The sequence below is a fragment of the Anomaloglossus baeobatrachus genome, chromosome 10 (genome assembly GCF_048569485.1).
Source record: "Anomaloglossus baeobatrachus isolate aAnoBae1 chromosome 10, aAnoBae1.hap1, whole genome shotgun sequence".
In the NCBI taxonomy this organism is placed as follows: Eukaryota; Metazoa; Chordata; class Amphibia; order Anura; family Aromobatidae; genus Anomaloglossus; species Anomaloglossus baeobatrachus.
The window spans coordinates 53,233,467-53,257,303 of NC_134362.1; the positions used below are offsets into that span (position 1 = coordinate 53,233,467).

The 23,837-nt window shown below is 43.1% G+C and overlaps 1 protein-coding gene across 1 annotated transcript; it reads left to right on the plus strand.

The window, feature by feature from the left end:
- The first annotated feature begins 1,594 nt into the window (after positions 1-1,594).
- On the plus strand, positions 1,595-17,827 carry LOC142254330 (phospholipase A and acyltransferase 3-like). Its single transcript, XM_075325376.1, has 4 exons — positions 1,595-1,644; positions 10,105-10,204; positions 12,962-13,221; positions 13,700-17,827. Exons 1-4 carry the CDS (start codon positions 1,633-1,635, stop codon positions 13,811-13,813), a joined length of 486 nt encoding a protein of 161 aa, XP_075181491.1. The 5' UTR covers positions 1,595-1,632; the 3' UTR covers positions 13,814-17,827.
- The last annotated feature ends 6,010 nt before the right edge of the window (positions 17,828-23,837 follow it).

A 23,837-nucleotide genomic window follows, 5' to 3' on the forward strand; every position in this document is an offset into this window, starting at 1 on the left:
AGGCTGCCAGCGATGGCTCCTGCACACTGTAGCTGTAAAAAGCCCTGCTTTTTGCTGCTAGAACCGTTCTCGAACGTATCTAGAACTATCGAGCTTTTGCAAAAAGCTCGAGTTCTAGTTCGATCTAGAACATGCCCCAAAATCACTCGAGCCGCGAACTGGAGAACCACGAACCGCGCTCAACTCTAGTTACCAGCTGTTTAAAGGATTTGTGGTGGCTGGATGTACGTATTGTACAATGCAGATACAGCAGCGTTATGTACACTGTGTAATGGCTGTACTTGGACACCTCAATCCTGCTCCGATTGAAGTGAATGGGCCTGAGCTGCAGTATCCAAGAACAGTCACTACATCAATGTATAGCACAGTGGTGTCCCAGCTCCATACTGAACAACAATTTGTTGATCTGTGGTGATGGCGGGTATCAGAATCCCACCAATCTGATATTGATAACAAATCATAAGGACAAGTCATCTATACCTAAGTCCTGGACAACCCCATTAACGCACCATAATGTAATGTTTTTTCATGGTCTTTGGGTAATTAACACTAGAAGTCCCAGAAATTTCGAGCTTCCCTCTGAAGTCCCGAAAAAGGGTCAAATGACCAAATACAATAAACTGAATAGAACTAACTAGAAGCTAAATGGCTAAACTCAATGGAAAACAACAACCTCCTGTGGTGCGACAGTAATGGTCTTAATTACAGAACAAAAGACGGTGATTATAGGATGTAGCTAAAATCCTTCAGGTCATTCGACCCGTCTCTGGGTTCCAAAGGTAGAAATGTTAAATGACCCCTCTCTGGGACTTCTAGTGTTAAGGCAATTTGGCATACTGTAGTGTGAATGTATTTGAGAGGCACCAACACTTCAACAGAGGTTTTCTGATTTTTGGTAATTTATTTTCCCATGGCTGCAGCTTGCTTAAATAAAGCCAAACCAATCACCTTCAAACTTCTGTTTTAAACACATCCATGGAAAACCGGAACCAGTGTCATCAGTGTTTTCCATTAGTGTGCCATCAGTGTTTTTCCGTATGTAGAAAGAAAGTATGCAATTACAAAGACTATGGGGATAGCCGGAAACCAGGGCTCTTTAGCTGACCCTCAGGCAAGGGTCTTTGTGCTATCTCTAATCTCAGGGATACCCCTAAAGGTGGGGATGCCTGAATCTCCTTCTTGGCTGAGATTCTGACCTGCCCTGATCTTATACCGCTCCCCCAGGGGGGCCAGGACAGGAGTGTAGTTGAACACATAGAAATAGACAGACGGGGGAAAACAAAACTCTGTCACACAGCACGCACGCACGGAGGTATAAGTCGCAGTCAATGAATAAGGTTTAGTTACCAAAACATGTTTGGTTTTAATTTTTGTATTTATTGTGACTTTTGAATTGCTCTCTTTCATGTTGAAGCACCTTATTAAAATTTGAAGTTTTCATGAACATTGTCAGCACTGGACCCCCTTTTTCTACACCAAAAATGTAGTGTGTTATAAGTACTTATTGAATGTTAAATTGAGGCATCCTCATTATTGTATAAATGGTATCAGATTATGTGATATTCTTATTACTGTATATTGTACTTTACTGCAGATCCATAACTCTGTTGGAAGAAGAAAACTGACGAGAAAATGCCATTGCAGGTAAGTTATGACATTTGGTAAGGTGTTCAATATTTTGTAGGTTTTATAGATGACATTATTCAGAATAAGGCCTTTCATATTTGTGTGCCACCCCCACGCCAGCAGCCGGGCTGCTCGGATCCGGACCCGCAGTGTGGCTCGAGGGATCTTCCGGACCTGGGGGTCGCGCGGACACTTCGAATAAAAAGGGGACATTTATGTACGGGTATTGCCGTAGGTACTTCGTGACGCCACCCACGGTGTATGGTGAAATGTGACACCACCGCTGCTGTTGGGGAGCACCCGGGGGCGATGGGATTGCAGCTGGATGTTAACCCCTCCGTGGGTAGTGGTGGATGCCCTGGGGCCCAGTGTCTCTGTGCTGAGGATGGTGGCTTGAAGGGGCCGGCGTGCCCAGTCAGACCGAGGGGATGTTAGTTTACTCACAGTTAAATGAAGCACACAAATCCAGTGGTAAACCAAGGTGTCAGTGGCCGGCCGCCCCGGCCGGGTGTATGCTGATCCCTCACCCGGGGTGATGGTCTGTGTCACTTTCCTCTGTACTACTGTTGTCATTGTGGACTTCCCGGTATGGAACACGGGAGTCCGCTCCCGGTACTTTTGTTGGGAGCCTTGCCTGCAGACGCTGACCCTTGGGATCTACCGGGCACTGGCGGATGCCCTATCCCCCGCAGTGGGGTGTTGTCTGACTTTTTGGGACTTTGGGTGGGACAGGACCTGTAGTCCTGTCCTCAATTGGTTAATTAGCGAGGCCGTTGGTTTCGGTCCTGGCTTCAGGGTCCAAGAACCCCCTCTGTGAACGGTTTCCGGGTCGGTTCTCTGGGGTCGGTACCAGCGGGCTCCAACCCTGCCCCGGTCCCCCTCGGATCTCTGGCAGCCATCTTCCCATCTCCTGACAGACACGGACCACCGTCTACCACCTAGCCAGTACGCCGGGGCTCCAACCCCGACACCCTTTCTTTCTGAGTTCCCTGGCACTTTATCCTCTTCTCCTCACTCCTCCTGAACTTGACTCCACTCAACCTTTAACTTCAACTACTGCTTTTCCACTCCAAACTCGAACCTGAACCACTACTTTTCCCGCTTCGGGTTCTCTAGACCCCTAGGTGGGTGTTCTCCATCCGCTTGGTTCCTCACACTGGTGTGCCTGTCCTACCCTGGGGGGGGGGGGGTGACTAGGGTTTGGTTGGCAAGATGTAACCCTGTGAGAGAAGGTGTTGTGCGGGGGCCTATTTGGTGTGTGACCACCTGGCGGCGCCAGGACGTCACATTTGACAGTATGTTTTGCCTATGCGATAAATTCAATAGTTTTTATCAATGTAACAAACACTTTTTTGGTCCATATCAACGCCCAAAATTTGATGAAGGCTTCTTAAGCATGTGCAGCAGACAGGACATGAAATGCCATCTTTTTTACAGATACATTCACATCTTGCAGCACTGACGGACACAGACAGAAAAGGGTCCCTGTGCAATAATAATACATGGGCCCTTTCAGTCCAATAACTCAACATAATTCACAATACCACCTATTTTGGAGGTAGAAAATTGGGTCCCCCAACCTCTTGAGCTCTTGGTTGCACAAATGATATGTCCGCCCCAGGCTTGCAGTGAAGCCTCAGATTGCTTTTTTCAGGGTTTTTACACCACTGTTTGGATTGTCTTAGCACCAAAGGTTTGCATATGCACTGTTTTTTTAAGTTTGTTTTTTCCAAGCATTGTGGCTATTATGACAGAATGGTACATTTCTCCCAGACAAGGTCAGACATAGGAAATCAAGTGTAAAAAAATCATCTGCCCAAGACTATTTCAGCCTGAGAGAACCAGTTATTAGAGCCACTTACTTTGCACATACACTGTGTGCAGAATTATTAGGCAAATGAGTATTTTGATCACATGATACTTTTTATACATGTTGTCCTACTCCAGGCTGTATAGGCTTGAGAGCCAACTACCAATTAAGTAAATCAGGTGATGTGCATCTCTGTAATGAGGAGGGGTGCGGTGTAATGACATCAACACCCTATATAAGGTGTGCGTAATTATTAGGCAACTTCCTTTCCTTTGGCAAAATGGGTCAGAAGAGAGATTTGACGGGCTCTGAAAAGTCCAAAATTGTGAGATGTCTTGCAGAGGGAAGCAGCAGTCTTGAAATTGCCAAACGTTTGAAGCGTGATCACCGAACAATTAAGCGTTTCAAGCAAATAGCCAACAAGGTCGCAAGAAGCGTGCTGGGCAAAAAAGGCGCAAAATAACTGCCCATGAATTGAGGAAAATCAAGCGTGAAGCTGCCGAGATGCCATTTGCCACCAGTTTGGCCATATTTCAGAGCTGCAATGTTACTGGAGTATCAAAAAGCACAAGGTGTTCCATACTCAGGGACACGGCCAAGGTAAGGAAGGCTGAAAAACCACCACCTCTGACCAAGAAACATAAGATAAAACGTCAAGACTGGGCCAAGAAATATCTTAAGACTGATTTTTCAAAGGTTTTATGGACTGATGAAATGAGAGTGACTCTTGATGGGCCAGATGGATGGGCCAGAGGCTGGATCAGTAAAGAGCAGAGAGCTCCACTCCGACTCAGACACCAGCAAGGTGGAGGTGGGCACTGGTATGGGCTGGTATCATCAAAGAGGAACTTGTGGGACCTTTTTGGGTTGAAGATGGAGTGAAGCTCAACTCCCAGACCTACTGCCAGTTTCTGGAAGACAACTTCTTCAAGCAGTGGTACAGGAAGAAGTCGGTATCATTCAAGAAAACATGATTTTCATGCAGGACAATGCTCCATCACATGCATCCAACTACTCCACAGCGTGGCTGGTCAGTAAAGGTCTAAAAGATGAAAAAATAATGACATGGCCCCCTTGCTCACCTGATCTGAACCCCATAGAGAACCTGTGGTCCCTCATAAAATGTAAGATCTACAAGGAGGGAAAACAGTACATCTCTTGGAACAGTGTCTGGAGGCTGTGGTGGCTGCTGCACGCAATGTTGATCGTAAACAGATCAAGGAATGACAGAATCTATGGATGGTCGGCTGCTGAGTGTCATCAGAAAGAAAGGTGGCTATATTGGTCACTAATTTTTGAATTTTTTGGTGTTTTGTTTTTGCATGTCAGAAATGTTTATTTCTAAATTTTGTGCAGTTATATTGGTTTACTTGGTGAAAATAAACAAGTGAGATGGGAATAGATTTGGTTTTTATTAAGTTGCCTAATAATTCTGCACAGTAATAGTTACCTGCACAAACAGATATCCTCCTAAGATAGCCGAATCTAAAAAAAAAAAACCTCCAAATTCCAAAAATATTAAGCTTTGATATTTATGAGTCTTTTGGGTTGGTTGAGAGAATAGTTGTTGATCAATAATAAAAAAAATCCTCAAAAATACAACTTGCCTAATAATTCTGCACACAGTGTAGAACATATTTCTAGGAAAAAGTCAATATGTTAAAGTCTTATGCTTCACGTAAAAAAAAATATAAAAAAAATAAAATGGGATTATTTTTATTTTTTTCATGACTGTATTTAGCATTTCTATTCTCTATTTTTAAAGGGGTTGTCCACTACTCGGGCAAACCTTTCTCAATCAATATGAGTATAAATATGACAAGTGCAGTGTGGGGAAAAATCGCATTGCACTTGGACCAATGTTAGTCAATGAGGCAGTTCTGATCTGATGCTGTTTTTGGCCTCAGGAAAAACATGGCAGCATGTTGCGCATGGTCACATAAAACGGCCGAGACTCACCAATGCAAGTCTATGTGTTAAAAAATACAAAATAGACATCACATGGGTCATCCATTTTTTACAGAAACATCCCCATTCTATATGGACTTACAATATGAACGTGCAATAAGTCAAATCAACAATTATATACCCCAAAAATACAAATGCTAATTAAACACACATACTATTCTGTAACATAGAACACTTTAATTGTTCCTGTAAATGATTGTAGAATAATAGTTTGCTCAGAAAAAAATAAAATGCATTGCATATGGATATTAGGAGAGGAAAAAAAACAAAACATGCACTCATATAGCACTTGCCTGACATATGGAAAACCAAACAAATTTCACGCCTACAACTTTTCTGGATGTAATTAAAATAGTTTTTATACACTAGTGTGAGTGTATCCTCAGGGCGGCTTTGCACGTTGCGACATCGCACGTGCGATGTCGGTAGGGTCAAATCGAAAGTGACGCACATCCGTCGTCACTTTCGACATCATACTGTGTAAATGCTAGATGATACGATGAACGAGCGCAAAAACGTCGTTATCGTACCATCGGTGTATTCTCCGACATTTCTATAATGCCGGTGCCGCGACAGGTACGAGGTTGTTCCTCGTTCCTGCGGAAGCACACATCGCTGTGTGTGAAGCCGCAGGAGCGAAGAACATCTCCTTACCTGCCGCCGGTGGCTATACGGAAGGAAGGAGGTGGGCGGGATGTTTACATCCTGCTCATCTCCGCCCCTCCGCCGCTATTGGCCGCCTGCCGTGTGACGTCGCTATGACGCCGCACAACCCGCACCCTTAGGAAGGAGGCGGGTCGCCGGCCAGAGCGACGGTCGCAGGGCAGGTGAGTGCGTATGAAGCTGGCGTAGCAATAATTTTCGCAACGCCAGCTTTCACAAGATATTGTACCTGTGACGGGGGCGGGGACTATCGCGTGCGACATCGCAGCATCGGCTTGCGATGTCGCAACGTGCAAAGCCCGCCTTACACTCAACTTCAGAGCTGTTGGATCTGGGTCTCCTAGGACTCATGTGCTGTTTATATTCCGACATGTGAGCCTTGGGAGACCAGGCCGGAAAGCAGTGACTACTGGGGTTCCGGCAAGTGTAAGGGAACTAACTACCGTCAAGCGCCACATCGCAGAGGGTACACTGGAAACATGATACACAGTGGGCCCTGGTGCTACAGAGAGGGGAGAGGGAAAAAACGAAAAAGCTAGCACTAAATGTGCACTACAGCACTAAAAAATCCAACTGTATATTATAAATTTGAGATTTTTGGCAAAAAAAATTGCAATTTCTTGAGCTACCCCGCCACGTCACGGCAAATCTCATTTGGGGCAGTCCTACGCTGAAATATTTTTATACAATGTGCCAAACGGCCTCACATATGAATAGTAGAACTGCTCTTAGCAGCACTCACCTGGTCTATTTCAATCCCTTACCCATGACTGAGTCATGGCTGTGGGCGGGCCAGGTCCAAGCAAATGTTGCATGAAGTAAATAGCCTGTGGACAAAGCCTGATGACTGAATGTGAACAGTCACCAACCGCCAAAATCTAGACAGGTGGAATACATCCCAAATTGGGGTGCATAGCAAGGTGGGGGTCAGCCACCGACCAATTCAATGAAGAAAAAACAAAAAAGCCAGCACTAAATGTGCACTTCAACACTAAAAATTCCAACTGTACTTATTATAAACTTGAGATTTTTGGCAAAAAAATTGCGAGAGAGGGGAGAGGGGTCACCTCCTAACACTCACCTGACGTTGATCCCTGCACTCTATAATGTCCCTAAATGGGTCCTCCTCCCGTGGAACATCACGTGCCTAGACCCTCACTGGTCCTGAATTCACCCTGATTAGTGAAGGTCAGCGAGATACTTGTCTTGCTACTGACATAAGGTACAGTCATATGAAAAAGTTTGGGCACCCCTATTAATGTTAACCTTTTTTCTTTATAACAATTTGGGTTTTTGCAACAGCTATTTCAGTTTCATATATCTAATAACTGATGGACTGAGTAATATTTCTGGATTGAAATGAGGTTTATTTTACTAACAGAAAATGTGCAATCCGCATTTAAACAAAATTTGACCGGTGCAAAAGTATGGGCGCCTCAACATAAAAGGGACATTAATATTTTGTACATCCTCCTTTTGCAAAAATAACAGCCTCTAGTCGCTTCCTGTAGCTTTTAATGAGTTCCTGGATCCTGGATGAAGGTATATTTGACCATTCCTGTTACAAAACAATTCCAGTTCAGTTAAGTTTGATGGTCGCCGAGCATGGACAGCCGCTTCACATCATCCCACAGATGTTCAATGATATTCAGGTCTGGGGACTGGGATGGCCATTCCAGAACATTGTAATTGTTCCTCTGCATGAATGCCTGAGTAGATTTGGAGCGGTGTTTTGGATCATTGTCTTGCTGAAATATCCATCCCCTGCGTAACTTCAACTTCATCACTGATTCTTGCACATTGTCAAGAATCTGCTGATACTGAGTTGAATCCATGCGACCCTCAACTTTAACAAGATTCCCGGTGCCGGCATTGGCCACACAGCCCCAAAGCATGATGGAACCTCCACCAAGTTTTACTGTGGGTAGCAAGTGCTTTTCTTGGAATGCCATGTTTTTTTGCCTCCATGCATAACGCCTTTTTGTATGACCAAACAACTCAATCTTTGTTTCATCAGTCCACAGGACCTTCTTCCAAAATGTAACTGGCTTGTCCAAATGTGCTTTTGCATACCTCAGGTGACTCTGTTTGTGGCGTGCTTGCAGAAATGGCTTCTTTCTCATCACTCTCCCATACAGATTCTCCTTGTGCAACGCGCGCTGTATTGTTGACCGATGCACATTGACCTCATCTGCAGCAAGATGAAGCTGCAGGTCTTTGGAGGTGGTCTGTGGATTGTCCCTGACTGTTCTCACCATTCTTCTTCTCTGCCTTTCTGATATTTTTCTTGGCCTGACACTTCTGGGCTTAACAAGAACTGTACCTGTGTTCTTCCATTTCCTTACTATGTTCCTCACAGTGGAAACTGACAGTTTAAATCTCTGAGACAACTTTTTGTATCCTTCCCCTGAACAACTATGTTGAATAATCTTTGTTTTCAGATCATTTGAGAGTTGTTTTGAGGAGCCCATGATGCCACTCTTCATAGGAGATTCAAATAGCAGAACAACTTGCGAGTGGCCACCTTAAATACCTTTTCTCATGATTGGATACACCTGCCTATGAAGTTCAAAGCTCAATGAGGTTACAAAACCAATTTAGTGCTTTAGTAAGTCAGTAAAAAGTAGTTAGGAGTGTTCAAATCAAGAAATTGATAAGGGTGCCCATACTTTTGCACCGGTCAAATTTTGTTTAAATGCGGATTGCACATTTTCTGTTAGTACAATAAACCTCATTTCAATCTAGAAATATTACTCAGTCCATCAGTTATTAGATATATGAAACTGAAATAGCTGTTGCAAAAACCCAAATTGTTATAAAGAAAAAAGGTTAACATTAATAGGGGTGCCCAAACTTTTTCATATGACTGTAACACTTAATAGGAAAGACAAACTGGGAGAAAGACGCAACTAATAAAACTCCAGCAGGAACTTCTCAGCTGCAACTGAAGTGACACCTCAGCTCCTTCCAAAAGGACAGCATAGGTATGCGCTATAGCCGACACAGGAAAGATTGAATAGTGGATACTTTTAGCAAAAGGAAGTGTCTGGAGCTGAGATTACAACTACCTTTTAGATCACAGCAGGATAGAAATGAACCTTTAACCCCTTCACTGCTGGATGGAATTAAATATGCCCTAAATGCAGCCTAACAGATATCAATGTCCATGAGATGATCATAGTCATTCATTACGTATTTCAACATCACAACAAAGTTGTCCAATATAGTACCAACACTTTGATTATAAAACCTTTTATCTTACAACACTGGCTAGTTCTGCACAATCCAATGTTGATCCTTGATGTTCGGTGCTACAGTGGGGCAGGTTTTCCAGCTCTTTTTGATATGTTCCCACTCTGCCTCCTTTTCAGCATTGCTATCCACCAAACACAAACTCTCTCCTTGCTGATCTGATTACAAAAACCAAAAGGGACCAAAAGTTTGCACTTGGCACAACCCACCGTCCTGTCCTGCAGATTTGTGATTAAGAGAGAAACAAGAAAACACTGCGTAAATTTAGAATTCTAAAGCCTTAACCCCTTTTTTATCACACTTACAAAATCAGTTCTTGAAAACTTGCATATCAAAATCTCACAGACAGTGCCAGACAGGTTTAGCCTACCGGCTTCCTCAGGGGACTCTTGATCATGAGTTTTGCCAAGAGGAGAATTTTGATTCCTGTGGAGGTAGAGCGAGACCACAGCAAGCTGAGTTGGGAAAATTGCCCCCCTACAGCTCAGGACAGCATGGATGAACATTGGATTGGGCCTGCCAGTGTGGTGTGAGAAAAGGTTTTATGACCATAGTATATTGTACTGGAAAACTTTGTTGTGATGTTGAAATAGTCCATGAAGGCCTTGGATTATCTCATTGAAAGTCATGGAGAGACATCTGACATTGGCTAAAATACATACATTTATTTTTAGTGATACTCCAGGCTTTTAGTAATAGTACCTCCTGGAGATATTGTTTGTATGTTTCACCTACATTTAATTAGCAGGGAAAAAAAACACTTTTTTTTTTGCTTTATTTCACAGGGACCTTACCCAGAACGTGGAGACTTGATTGAATTCTTTCGCCCCGGCTATAAACATTGGGCTGTTTATGTTGGAAAAGGATATGTTGTCCATTTATCAGGTATGATTACTATGGCTTATATACGTTTAACAAAGTAAGCAATGTATTATAAACTGAAACTTGGATCAGTAAATTAATTTAATACTGAATACATGGAATCTACAGTTTTGAAATGAAGATACATAGCTGCCTAAAAAGGTTCTATTTTTTCGGTTCCATAAAATTAATGTCCTAACCTTAGAATGGACCATCGATAACCGATCTCTGAGGGTCTGTCATGGGCACCCCTGAAAAATGTAAGGTTTGGATCTTAAGTGATCTGATATCGATGGCCAATCCTAAAATAATAGGCAGTCAATTTTTAAAGAACTGGAGATCCCCTTGAACTGATGAAGTGTTGGCTTATGACATTTATCTGTTCTACTGTTCTGAATTTTTCCAGATGTAACATTAACCCCTTACCGACACCCTCCACACATGTATGGCACAAGTCGGTAGCTGATGTATGGAGTGAGCTCACAGCACAAATGATCAGACAAGCGCAGGTTGACGCCCCCTAAGAGGACTAATACAGTGAAAAGCAGGAGCGTAATGACTGCAGTTGACGAGGTCGTCATCGTGACCTGGCCCGGCAGGTTAGGGGCCCCACACCCTCCCTGCAGATCAGCAGCCGACTCCTCTCTGTGAGAGAGGAGCTGTGCTGTTCTGTGGCAGACCACCCGGCTGCTATATGGCCCGTGAGTCAGGGGGGCCCGGTGTCTGCGGCAACGGCACAGGGCCCCCCTCGCCTGTCATCTCACACAGCACTGAAGAAGTATCGAGCGGCACACTCTGCTCAATGCCTCATCATTCTCCCCCTGTACCTGCGCTCAACGTCACTGCATGGTGTCACTCCTGTGCAACTGCTATGCTGAGAGCACAGAGCGAAAGACAGGAGGACGCTCTGACCAGAGCAGTGGGGGAATGAGGAGACGTGAGTACTTGCTGTTTGTTTTTTGATTTTTAATCAGTGAGTACATGGTTGTCAGAGGCCTATTGGGCTGCATTATACATGGAGGTCTATGAGGCTGCATTATGCATGGAGGTCTATGGGGCTGCATAATACAATATGAAGGTCTATGGGGCTGCATTATAATACATATAGGACTATGGAGGTTGCATTATAATATATGGAGGACAATGGGGGCTACATTATAAAACATGGAAGACAATGGGGGGTGCATTATAATATATGGAGAACTATGGGGTGCATTATACTATATGGAGAACTATGGAGGGAATTATAATACATGGAGGTTTATGGGAGTTGCATTATAATAATTGGAGGGCTATGGGGGCTTCTTTAGACATAGAGGACCATGGGAAATTAAATACAATACATGGAGGACTATGGGGGTGCACTCTAATTTATGTGGGAATCTTTATACTATGTGGGATGCTATGTGGGGGACATTATAGTATTTGGGGAGCTATATACAAGGGGGGACAAAGATACAAGCATGGGATGGGAAAGTTTTGTGCTGACGGTAAAAGGCTCTTACCCTCAGCACCCAGCTTTTCCATTCTCTGCTATACATCTTAGCACCCAGCCTTCTCATGCTCTGATATGGGAAAGTTGGGGGCTGAGGAAATGATATATATCAGAGCATGGGGAAGCTGGGTGCGGAGGACCAGATGGATATCAGAACATAGGAAAGCTGGGTGCTGATAGAAAAAGGGATTTCAGATCATGGGAAACCTAGGTGCTGATGGAAAGAGCCAAGTTTTAGCGTCATTATCTCGTACCCCGAGTGTCGGTGTATGTGGAGGGGGGCCAGGTCCATACTTTGCACCAGGGCCCATCAAACTGTAGTTATGCCACTGGTGAAAGGTAAAAAAAAAGTTTCTAAAAAAATACCCCCCAAAATAAAAGATGAAATCACCCTCATTGTCCCCCATTAAAAATTAAAAAAATACTTAAAAAAAAATTACATATGTGTTCAGAAAATTCCAAAATATCAAATAATTTATATTTAGAGATAAAGACAGAAAGACCTAAGATTTACCCTCAATAGAGTCTTTGAGGAAAAGTGGAGGAATGGAAACACACCTTCCACCAGGAACAAACTGCAACCACACAATGTGAATTAAATTTTATTGTCCAAATCGTACTTTATTGTTAGTCGTAAAGTTGTGGCCCGGTACCTACAATGTCCTTTCTAAATATCTATCTTTACCCTCTGACCACTTAGCTATATTACACAATACCCTACACTTATCCCTATCTAGCTAATCCCAAAATGCGTTTTTCTTACTTCACTTCCTGTGATGTTTTGTTTAAGAGGAGTCTCAAATCTGATGTTACAGGAGGCTGGGGCTGCACTCACTCCCCCCAGATGATAGTACATCATGAGGGGACAGCGCTGCAATTACTTAGTACAGTTTCTTGCATGGGTGCCCCTTCTGGATCATCACTGGTTTCACTCACACAGCTTCTCTTACCGCCCCCCCGATGATGATTTGAGGGTGGTGCTAAATGCTCTGGGGCAGCTGTGGTGTCACTTATCCTACTTCTATCTCCACTTGATAAAGGGTGTTGTACCCTTAGGTCACACCCTCCCTCATTCCAAATACACATCACCTGATCTGTTTCATCCAATCAGAATTCAAGTTTATACAGCTTGAAGTAGGAAAATCTGGATAAAATGATGATATGATCAAAATATTCACTTGCCTAATAATTATGCACACAGTGTGATATAGTCAATATAATGTGCCACATTGAAAATACTGTACAAAGATGGAAATAACTTTTTTTTTTTTTATATATATATTTAGATCTGACTGGCCTCTCCAGCTTATCCTCAGCATTTGGGGGTACGGTAGTCGTCAGGAAAGAACCCTTGTTGCAGGTGGCAAATGGCTGTGTCTACAGAGTTAATAACAAGGATGACAATAAAAGAATTCCCTACCCTCCGGATATAATCGTACAGAGTGCACTGAAAGAAGTGGGCGAGATAAAGGAATATAGCCTCACAAGTCACAATTGTGAGCATTTTTCTACAAGACTGAGATATGGCAATGGCTTCTCTGATCAGGTATTGTATAGACTCTCCTTAATGGCGCATACAATGGGTCATCAAATTATATTCTGTCCATAACAGCTACTATCCAATTCTTAGGGCCGTTTCACATCTCCGGTATTTTGCCGGAAGCCGGATCTGGCACTCATGCAGTACAGTTACATTCATTTTCAGTGGAAGCGCGACACCATGCGGACACATGTGGTTGTGTATAAAGCACACAACCCGCATGGTGTCGCGCTTCCACTGTAAATGAATGTAACTGTGCCAGCTCCGGCTTCCGGCAAAATATCGGACATGTGAAACAGCCCTTAGCTGGATCAAACAATGTAGACTACACAACTTTTTGTGTATCTCAAAAAGCAGAGTGTAATTGTTGTTTTTTTATATGGATGCCTATGGAAATGGATCATAATAAGTGGCCAATCCATCTGTTAATGTGAATATACAAAAGTCCTTTTGTAGTGAACCTTCTTTTTCCCATTCTTTGCAGGTGGATGATGCAGTGAAATACACCATTATAGCCACTGTTGGTATCGCTCTTATAGGCCTTATTGCAGGGACAGTTTCTACTCTAGGAAATAAAAAACAAGATTCTAGGAGATAAAAAACAAAATAAGTAAAAAAATAAAATAAGCTACACTAATTATATATACTATATGTATATATTCTATATACAATGCAAACTCCAGCCATTTTCGATCCTACTCCATTAAAATTCTTAGGGGAGCTTGTCTATGCAACAAGAAACGTTGCCCAACAACTTGGAGCTGTAAAAAATAACACATTAAGGCTTCAGTTATACATCAGTTTTTTCACAAACAAGAAAAACGGAAAAAGTTTCATCAGTGATTTTCATGCAAGTTTCATCAAAGTTTGATCTGAATGTCATCAGTTTTTCTTCTACACGGAAACAAACCCATTTCTCAACCTTTCCCTATGTAACAGTCCAAGTGAATTTTTCACGGACCCATAGGCTTATATTGATGATTTTGTTCCAATACTTCAAAATCGGACGTGTATCTGCAATTTTGTGTGGACCATTCAATGCACAAAAAAACCCCAAGACCATGTGAAGCTTGTAGACTGTGAGCCCTCACGGGCAGGGTCCTCTCTCCTCCTGTGCCTTGTTTTGTTTATGATTATTGTACTTGTCCCTATTATGTATATGTGTAAAGCGCCATGGAATAAATGGTGCCATAATAATAAATAATAATAATAATAATAATGACCTGATTCCCCAGCCTCTCCTCTCTGCCAATCCCTTCACCAGCTTCCCATTGCCCAAATACTCCAGTTCAAAACACTAAGCATGACCTACAAAGCCATCCACAACCTGTTTCCTCCTTACATCTGGGACCTAGTCTCCCGGTACCTACCTGCACACAACCTCCGATCCTCACAAGATTTCCTTCCCTACTCTTTTTCCTCTTCCCACAATCGCATACAAGATTTCTCCCGTGCCTCCCCCATACTCTGGAACGCTCTACCCCCGCATATCAGACTCTCGCCTACTGTAGAAAGCTTCAAAAGGAACCTGAAGACCTACCTCTTCCGACAAGCTTACAACCTACAATAACCCTCAGTCCATTACACCACTGCGCAACCAGCTCTGTCCTCACCTATTGTATCCTTACCCGTCCCCTGTACACTGTGAGCCCTCACGGGCAGGGTCCTCTCTCCTCCTGTACCAGCCTGTGTGTAATACTATTGTATGTACTGAGGATTTCAATTGCGTTAAGGCAATGACAACCAGAGACGAGTTCTTGGTGCAAAAGACGTTTTATAATATGTAACCGCAATATGTGCACAGAACAGAATATACACAATAATATGTAACCGCAATATGTAAACAGAACAAAATATACACAGTAATATGTAACCGCAATATGCACACAGAACAGTATATACACAGTGGAACATAAATACAGTAAATACCTGCTGGGTTCAGAGCAAAGAGGAATTCCCGGGGCCGCACACCGGACTCCCCCAGGGAGACCACCAGGAGCGAACCCCTATACAGGGGCTGTCCGGCAATCACCCCAGAAGGCCTAAATGCGCAGCAGCCGGGACACAAAAAGGGCAACAGATATAGTCCAAAAAATGTCCGTACGTGATGTGAGTCCTAGGGTGGATATGAACGGGAGGGACCGGGCAGAAGTGCCGACCAGAGACAGCAGACAGAGTCCGAGCACAGTTGGATGAGAGGTGAAGTCCAGAGCTGGTGTCAGGTGTTTCAACTGGATCCAAACAGCAATCAGGAGCTGAGAGCAGCTGGGCAGGAGTACACAGGAAGCAGTATACTCAGGCAACTAAACTAAGCTCAGGGGCGGCTTTTAAACAGATGGACAGGAAGTAGGGCAACAGAACAGAAAACTCCATGTTAACAAAGGGCAAGCTCCTTCAAAAGAAAACTGGAAATCCCGGAACTCTGACACTGTGCCTTGTAATGTTCATGATTGTTGTTCTTGTTTTTATGTATACCCTTTTTCACTTGTAAAGTGCCATGGAATAAATGACGCTATAATAATAAATAATAATAATTGTTATACATACGAAAGCTATCCATGAAAAACATGTATAATACTGGTACTCAAAAAATTGAAGTATGAATGAGGCCTATGGGGCCTACCTGAACCCACCTGGATCCAGCGCTGGCTGCTCTATGGTCTGTGTTCACACACAATAAGCAGACATCATCTTTCAACCAACAGTGGGACCATTGAGTTCCGTGACTTCCTACCACGTAGTGTCCTGCGCTATAAACAGGTGGTGTCGGTAGGTGAGGATCACTTAGTTTGTTGCTTTTTACACTTTCAAGCCTCAACGTTTGTATTGGCCTAGGCAACCCCCATATTTGACTGCTATTTACAAAAAAATTACTACTGAGGTCCAAAGATGATTGTACTCAAAGCCACCAACAATGTGGAACAGCTTTATGCCTATACTTACCTATGACACAGAAGAAAAGTCATCGAAATCACATCATCAAAATCAGAAGTTTTGGAACAATTGCTAATAAGAAGAAATATAGTTTCCCCATAAGTGTCAACCTCAAGATAACACATTTTTTTTAAAGGAAGTCTTCAAGCAATGCCTAAAGTGAACTTTTTGGACCTTCTGAAGCCACTTATTTTCATTGTAAAGGAAAGAAAATCATCAATGATCAGTCTGGTTTATTATTGTTGAGCTGTGTTCACATGTTTATTTGGGAGTTCATTTTTAGTTCATTTTTAGTTTGGTTTTAGGAACACAACGGAATTCATCTCCAACACAGATCCATTTGGTAACTGATGCATACCAAAGTGTAACTCTCACTGCCGATGTAGAGGCAGTGAGCGGGATTAGTGGACCTACTGGACCACTGGGGGGACCTGGGCTTACCCTATAGCAGAAGGGGCTTAACTAAGCGCTCACCTCAAGGCAGACACAAAGTACCACTCCCAGGTAAGTGATCAGGACTGTGGCAGCTGATCCCCAGGACCGGTGACGGACTCAGAGATAGACGTGTACAGTTGGGGTGACTGAAGCAGGCTTGACAGGCAGGTATGGACAGGAATGGAGGGCACGGCAGGGGTGCACAGGTATGAGAAGGCAGATACTGGAGGCAGACACAGGCATAGGAAGACAGGAGCTCGGGACCTGACAACTAGCTAGATAGGAGACTGGAGACTGACTAACTAGAGGCATTGTGCTGGTACCTCGCCTACTGGGAGGATGCCTTAAATATACAGTGCCTCTGAACCATAGACTGAGAAGCATTTCCTGGAAATAGCGCATCGGACCTTTAAGAGAAGGGCCGGTGTGCGGTGCGCGTCTTAGGTGCACACACAGGAACCCTGTGTGGCATGTACAGGGCCCGGGAGGGGAAGGAGGCAGCAGGACATGTGGATGGTCGGGGTAGTGCGGGGGAGTACATGACCCAGCTGGGGCGGTAAGTCTGTGTCTCTTCAGAGACGCTGGCACTACACAATGTAGAGGGTCTGTATTCATTTTTTTGGGGTGCTGTTCGGTTTCTGTTTGATATTATATTTTGAGAATGTAGGAAAATATTCTACATGCTGTGTTCTAAACATAGATACCTAACAGGACCCAAAATAACCAATAGTATCCCTTTCCTAATATTGGCATCAACTGGCAAACTGATCCATTTTGGACATGAATTCCCATTATTTTTCCTAAAATGAACGAGACAAATGGACCTCCCAAACAGAGTTACAGGGGCAACTAAATAGCATTTCTGTATGAATAGCATCACGTATCTCGGCTTTTGAGTAATTTTCCAATCTCCAACAATACCTTTTAAAAATGCTTTCAAAATGAACTTTATAACCTAACTTTCTTTATATAGATTGTGTGCCCATACCACTGGTCAATGGGGTTCACCTTTGCTTCAAATTGTTCAAATTGCCCAATGTCACAACATATGGTGGCCACAGCTACTGTAAGAGGCTAGCCATGACGTCTAATAGCCATTGCGGGTTTTTCATGATGGAAGTGACAAGAGTTTGTTAACACTTGTGCTTTGCAATGTATTTTACCTGTACTCTACCTTCTGCAATAATCTATAATTTATTGGTATTTTTGACACTGTACTATGCTATATGTTGGATTGTAATTGATAATGGTTAATAAATTGTTGATATTTATGGTAATGAAATGAATAGTCTGGATGGTTTCTTATTTTGTGTCAAATAATCTGACTATGACAATAGTAATATTTTTTGGTATATGGAATCATCGAATCATAGAATGATAGACTTGGAAGGGACCTCAAGGGCCATCGGTTCCAACCCCTTGCAAGTGTAGGTTATCCTAATTCATCCCACCTATATGTTTATGAGGTTTCTGCTTGAAGATTTCCATTGATGGAGAGCTCACTATCTCCCGTGGCCGCCTGTTCCACTCTCTGAGTGCCCTCACTGTCAGAAAATGTTTCCTAATGTCTAATGTGTATTTTCTTCCTTTTAGCTTTACCCCATTGCTTCTTGTACTACCTTGTGCTAATGAGAATAGAGTTGTTTCCTCTTTACTGTGACTACCTTTCAGATATTTGTAGACCGCTATTAAGTCTCCTCTCAGCCTTCTCTTTTGTAAGCTATAAACATTCCTAGTTATTTTAGTCAGTCTTCATATGACATGGTTTGCAGACCTTCTACCATTTTGGTTGCTTTTCTCTGAACTCGCTCCAATATATGGAGTCTGTCACTTCTACGTCATTCATTAAACTAACCCTAGAGTCATATAGGGGACTCAACACCTAAAAAAAAAAACAACTGTTGACTTTGTTGTGCTCACCTGTCTCCTCTTGCTATGGCCACTCTTTCCGTAGATACTCACAAAAAGTGTAGTGAGTAGCTTCAGAGAGAGGAGAAGTGGGTGGAGGATCGCATTGAGGCCACATTGATACATTGAGTATTTGGTGTCAGTATTTTACTTCAGTATTTGTAGCCAAAACCAGGAGTGGAACAATGAAAGGAAAAGTATAATAGAAATACGGGCACAACTTCTGTATTTTTGACTCACTCCTGTTTTGGCTACAAATACTGAGGCAAAATACTGACCAAATACTCAATGTGGGACCGTAGGCTGGTGCTGCAGAAAAAAGACAGTCTGTGAGCATATGTAGCATGGTGCGGGGCGGTAGTCATGGGAGAGGGGCAGTTCTCGGTCTGAATGCAACCAATCACAGATGCTGGTACTGCCAGTGAGTGGCGGAAGCAGTGCATATGCATAAGGGTAATGAGTGGCCCCAGAAGTAACGTTACAGCCGCGCAGAATGCTCGGGAAGTATAATGCGCCTGCTCTAATCCCCCTAGCCCTCTCTACCAAAATTTAAAGCGCATTGATTCGGTTTCCCATACACTTATATGTGGATCAGCGGCTGGCCAGGTATCCAGAATTAAGTTTTGGCCCGAACCGGGGTTGTTTTTAAAAATGTGGTTGGAATGCGGGTTCACCCATCACTGTCACAGGGTATGTAATGACAAGACAGGGGCCCCTAGGCTGGCCCTCAGACTTGATTCCTTGCGCTGTCACTTATCTCAGAGGTAGGCTTGATGATAGCCAGGTCCGAGCCCCCAGTGTGACCCTAACTCCAGTCCGGGCCCTGATATTACTACTCTTCTGCAGGCTGGAAAACACAAAGACAAAACCTCACAAAATGACATGGACAAGGGAGAAAGAAAACTCAGACACAGCACTCAAAACACACAGGAGAGACACTATGTGTACTGGGGACAACGAAAAAGGGAAGGAAGTAACACAGAATGCTCAAAAGTGCAACACGGATCACCATAAACATGAAAATCCCCAAGACCAGGATCGCTGGAGCATATGCTAAAGCTATCATTGGCGAATACTGGAAGAAAGCCGTTCTTTAAATAGGGAAGAGATATTTGCATGTGTCAATTAGCAACCTGAGCTCTTAGGTCCTACTCACCAGTCTGCAGGAATTAACTCCTCCAGAGCTGAAGACCAGTGAACCTGAACCAGCCGACGTCCGGCTCAGGCTTACACAATCCAGAAGTCTCAGGTTGCTTGCCAGAATCTGTAGTCTGAACAGAGTCTGACAATGCCATGCCAGTGGGTGTGTGCAGAGTCAAACATTGCATGACAATCACTACACATTAGTCCTCTTTCACACGTCCTTGTCTCCGGCACGTATTTGGTCCTTTTCCTCACGTACTGGAGACACGGGCACACGTAGACCCATTAAAATCAATGGGTCTGCGCTCACGTGCGTGTTCTGCCATGGACCACGTGTGGAACGCAAACGGACCACACGGAGGTGTTCCGTGTGACACGCTGGAGAAAACACACTGCAGCAGCTGCAGCAGTGGGGAGTCGGCAGGACCGGAGACCAAAGATCAGCACCACGGACAGCGACGCCAGGGACAGGTGAGCAGAAAGTTCCCGTTCTCCATGTGTTATCACAGATAACACACAGAGAACACACGTGTGCCATAAACACGTCTCACGCAGGGCAATACGCACCTTTGACACGTCCGTGAAAAACGTGCGTGATTTTCACGAACGTGTGAAAGAGGCCTTACACAGCACACCACAATTCATATTACATTACCTACACAATACACAGGACATAATACACATTACACTTCACATGACAGCAAAGCAATTGGGGTCTTTAGGGGAAACACTGACTGCTGCTGTTATCTTGTTGTACGCTTACTGTAGGATGCTTTCCAGGCAGTACTTGCTCTAGCCAAGCGAACAGCTGACAATCAACACAGAAGGAAGTGGTTGTTCATGCTAAGTGAAGAAGCAAAATGGTACACCAAATCTCTTGGGCACTCTAAGGGTGCATCAAATACATTTTTAGAAAGGGAAGCATTTACCATAACAAAGTTCAGTTTTTTTTATATAGGGCTAAAGTCCTTTATAGAATTATGAGCTTAGTTTTATGATTTTAGGGTTACAGACTCCCTTTAACCCCTTCACGATCATGGACGGATATATCCGTCATAGAGCGTGTCCCGTTAAGCCCCGCCCCCTGCCGCGGGCAAGCGGCGGTCGGCACACATATAAGCTGTTTTCAACAGCTGACATGTGTGCCTGCATGTTGCGAGTGGAATTGATTCCACTCGCAACATTTAACCCCTTAAATCTCGCTGCCAAAGTCTGGCAGCGAGATCTATATGCGCGCGGCCATGATTTTTACTTAGCGCCGCTCCCACCGGAAGTCACGTGCGTGATCACGTGACTTTCGGTGGTTGCCATCGTAGCACAAGGTCATGTGATGACGCCTGCAGCTATGAAGTTTCACTTTCGTTTTCCCTCGGCCAAGAGCAGAGAGAAACAGGAAGTGACTGAATCTGCTGTTTACAGCTGTATAGCTGTGATCAGCAGATAGATAAGAGCGATTGGATTGCTGATCGCTATAGCCCCCTAGGGGGACTAGTAAAATAAATTAAAAAAAAATAAAAAAAAGTTTTTAAAAAATAATAAAAAAAACCCCTAAAAGTTCAAATCACCCCCCTTTGAAAATTAAAGGGTTAAAAAATAAATAAATATACACATATTTGGTATCGCCGCGTTCAGAAATGCCCGATCTATCAAAATATAAAATCAATTAAACTGATTGGTAAACGGCGTAGTGGCAAAAAAATTCCAAACGCCAAAATTATGTTTTTTGGTCGCCGCAAGTTTTACGCAAAATGCAATAACAGGCGATCAAAATGTAGCATCTGCGCAAAAATGGTACCATTAGAAAAGACAGCTTGAGACACAAAAAATAAGCCATCACTGAGCCATAGATCCCAAAAAATGAGAACTGTTTTCGGAAAATGGCGCAAAACGTGTGCCACTTTTATTGTACAAGCTTGTGATTTTTTTTTAACCCCTTAGATACAAGTAAAGCTATACATGTTTGGTGTCTACAAACTCGCACCGACCTCAGGCATCATACCCACACATCAGTTTTACCATATAATGAACACCGTGAATAAAACATCCCAAAAACTATTGTGCCATCACACTTTTTTTGCAGTTTTTCCACACTTGGAATTTTTTTGCTGTTTTCCAGTACACTATATGGTAAAACTTATGGTTTCATTTAAAAGTACAACTTGTCCCGCAAACAACAAGCCCTCATATGGCAAGATTGACGGAAAAATAAAAAAGTTACGGCTCTCGGAAGAAGGGGAGCAAAAAACAAAAACGCAAAAACGGAAAGTGCCCCGGGGCTGAAGGGGTTAAAGATAATCTGTTGCCAAGTTTTTGCTATCTAATCTGAGAGCAGAATTATGCAGGGACAGAGACCTTCATTCCAACGATGCATCACTTACTGAGCTGCTTGCTGAGCCCGTTCTATATATGACAGGTGCCAGCTGTGTTATACAGCCAGCATCTGCCAATCTCTGCAAAGTGATAGCTAGGAGCCAATGGGTTACCATGACACATAGTGGTCCACTGAAGGGCCGAGTCGCCATCATCTTCATACTTATAGATCATTCAGTGTTGTATGTAGCAAACTTAAAGAAAACCTGTCACCACTTTTTCAGCCTATAAGCTGCGGCCACCACCACCAGGCTCTTATATACAGCATTCTAACATGCGCTATATAAGAGCCCAGGCCGGGGGTATAACATAAAAAACACTTTATAATACTTACCTAACGGTCGCGCTATGGGCCTAATGGGCGTCTCCGTTGTCTGGTGCCGGCGCCTCCTCTTTCGGCCATCTTCATCCTCTTTCTGACTCCTGGATGCATGACGCGTCTACGTTATACACACTCGCCGGTTCTGCGCAGGCGCACTTCAATATTTTGATCTGCCCTGCTCAGGACCTGAATGCCGGCGAGTGTGGATGACGTTGGACGCGTCATGCACCGCGGCTAGAGAAGAAGGAGAACAAAGATGGCCAAAAAAGGCGTTGCCGGCACCGGAGAGCGGAGACGCCCATTAGGCCCACAGAGCGACTGTTAGGTAAGTATTATAAAGTGTTTTTTATGTTATACTCCCAGCCTGGGCTCTTATATACAGCATGTTAGAATGCTGTATATAAGAGCCCGGTGGTGGTGGCTGCAGCTTATAGGCCAAAAAAGTGGTGACAGGTTCCCTTTAATTATTGCACTATGTAGAACAAGTGATCAAAAGATTGTAGATTCAAATAAAGCTAAAAAAAATGTTTTTAAAACTAGTAACACATTTTTAAAAAAGTTTGATTCACCCACTTTTTCCAATGTAAAGATCAATTGAGAAATACAAATATGTGATGTACCCCAAATTTACACAAACAATACCAGGTGAAAGAGGCATCTCAAGCGTATCCAAGTCATTTTTTTAGGCAGCGAATGATCTAAATATTACACCCATCACACTTCATATTACATAATTCTGGACATTTACAGTCTCCAAGATTTAATATGAATTCACATCTATATTGTGCAGTGTTCATGCTTTTCCTTTTGCCAAAAACAAGAGTACGCCCTGGCTTAAAGGCTTAAAGGGAACTTTTTATCACTGTTCTTTAAATGTACACTTTGTTTGAAACTTTAGATACATTTTCCCGAATTCCATTAATTGTGGAATGATCATGAATTCTCTGGAGCGACTATAAATAAAACCATTCTGCAGAAGTGCTAAAACATTGTGAAACAGTCAAAACTTTCATATTTCTGCATAAATTTGGCCTAAAACTATATCAGCTACATCACATGTTCCCACAAGTCCAAAAAGTTGATAGACAACCAAATAAAACAAAGAAGTAAAAAATATTTTTTTAAATGAGTAAAGTGATACAATATCACATTTCTTTGAGCGGCAAAAATATGTGAACCTTTAGGATTATTAAATAATTTGAAAATTATATTAGAATTTAGGTTTTTCAATCAATGGGATGACAGGTGAGAGTGGGTGACCTGTTTTATTTAAAGATCAAAATCTGATCTTCACAACACATGTATGTGGAAGTGTATCATGGCTTGATACATGTTTGTTTTTACTTTGCTGCCTGTGAAGTGTGAGCGAAATACACTCCTTCTATGCCTCTGGAACTCCAAATTAATAAGATTTGTTTTACGACCGCTCAGGAAATAAATACAGCACACACTGCTTTGTGGTGTACTGAAAGTTTCTGCTTGATTACATCATGTGACATGTTTATATAGT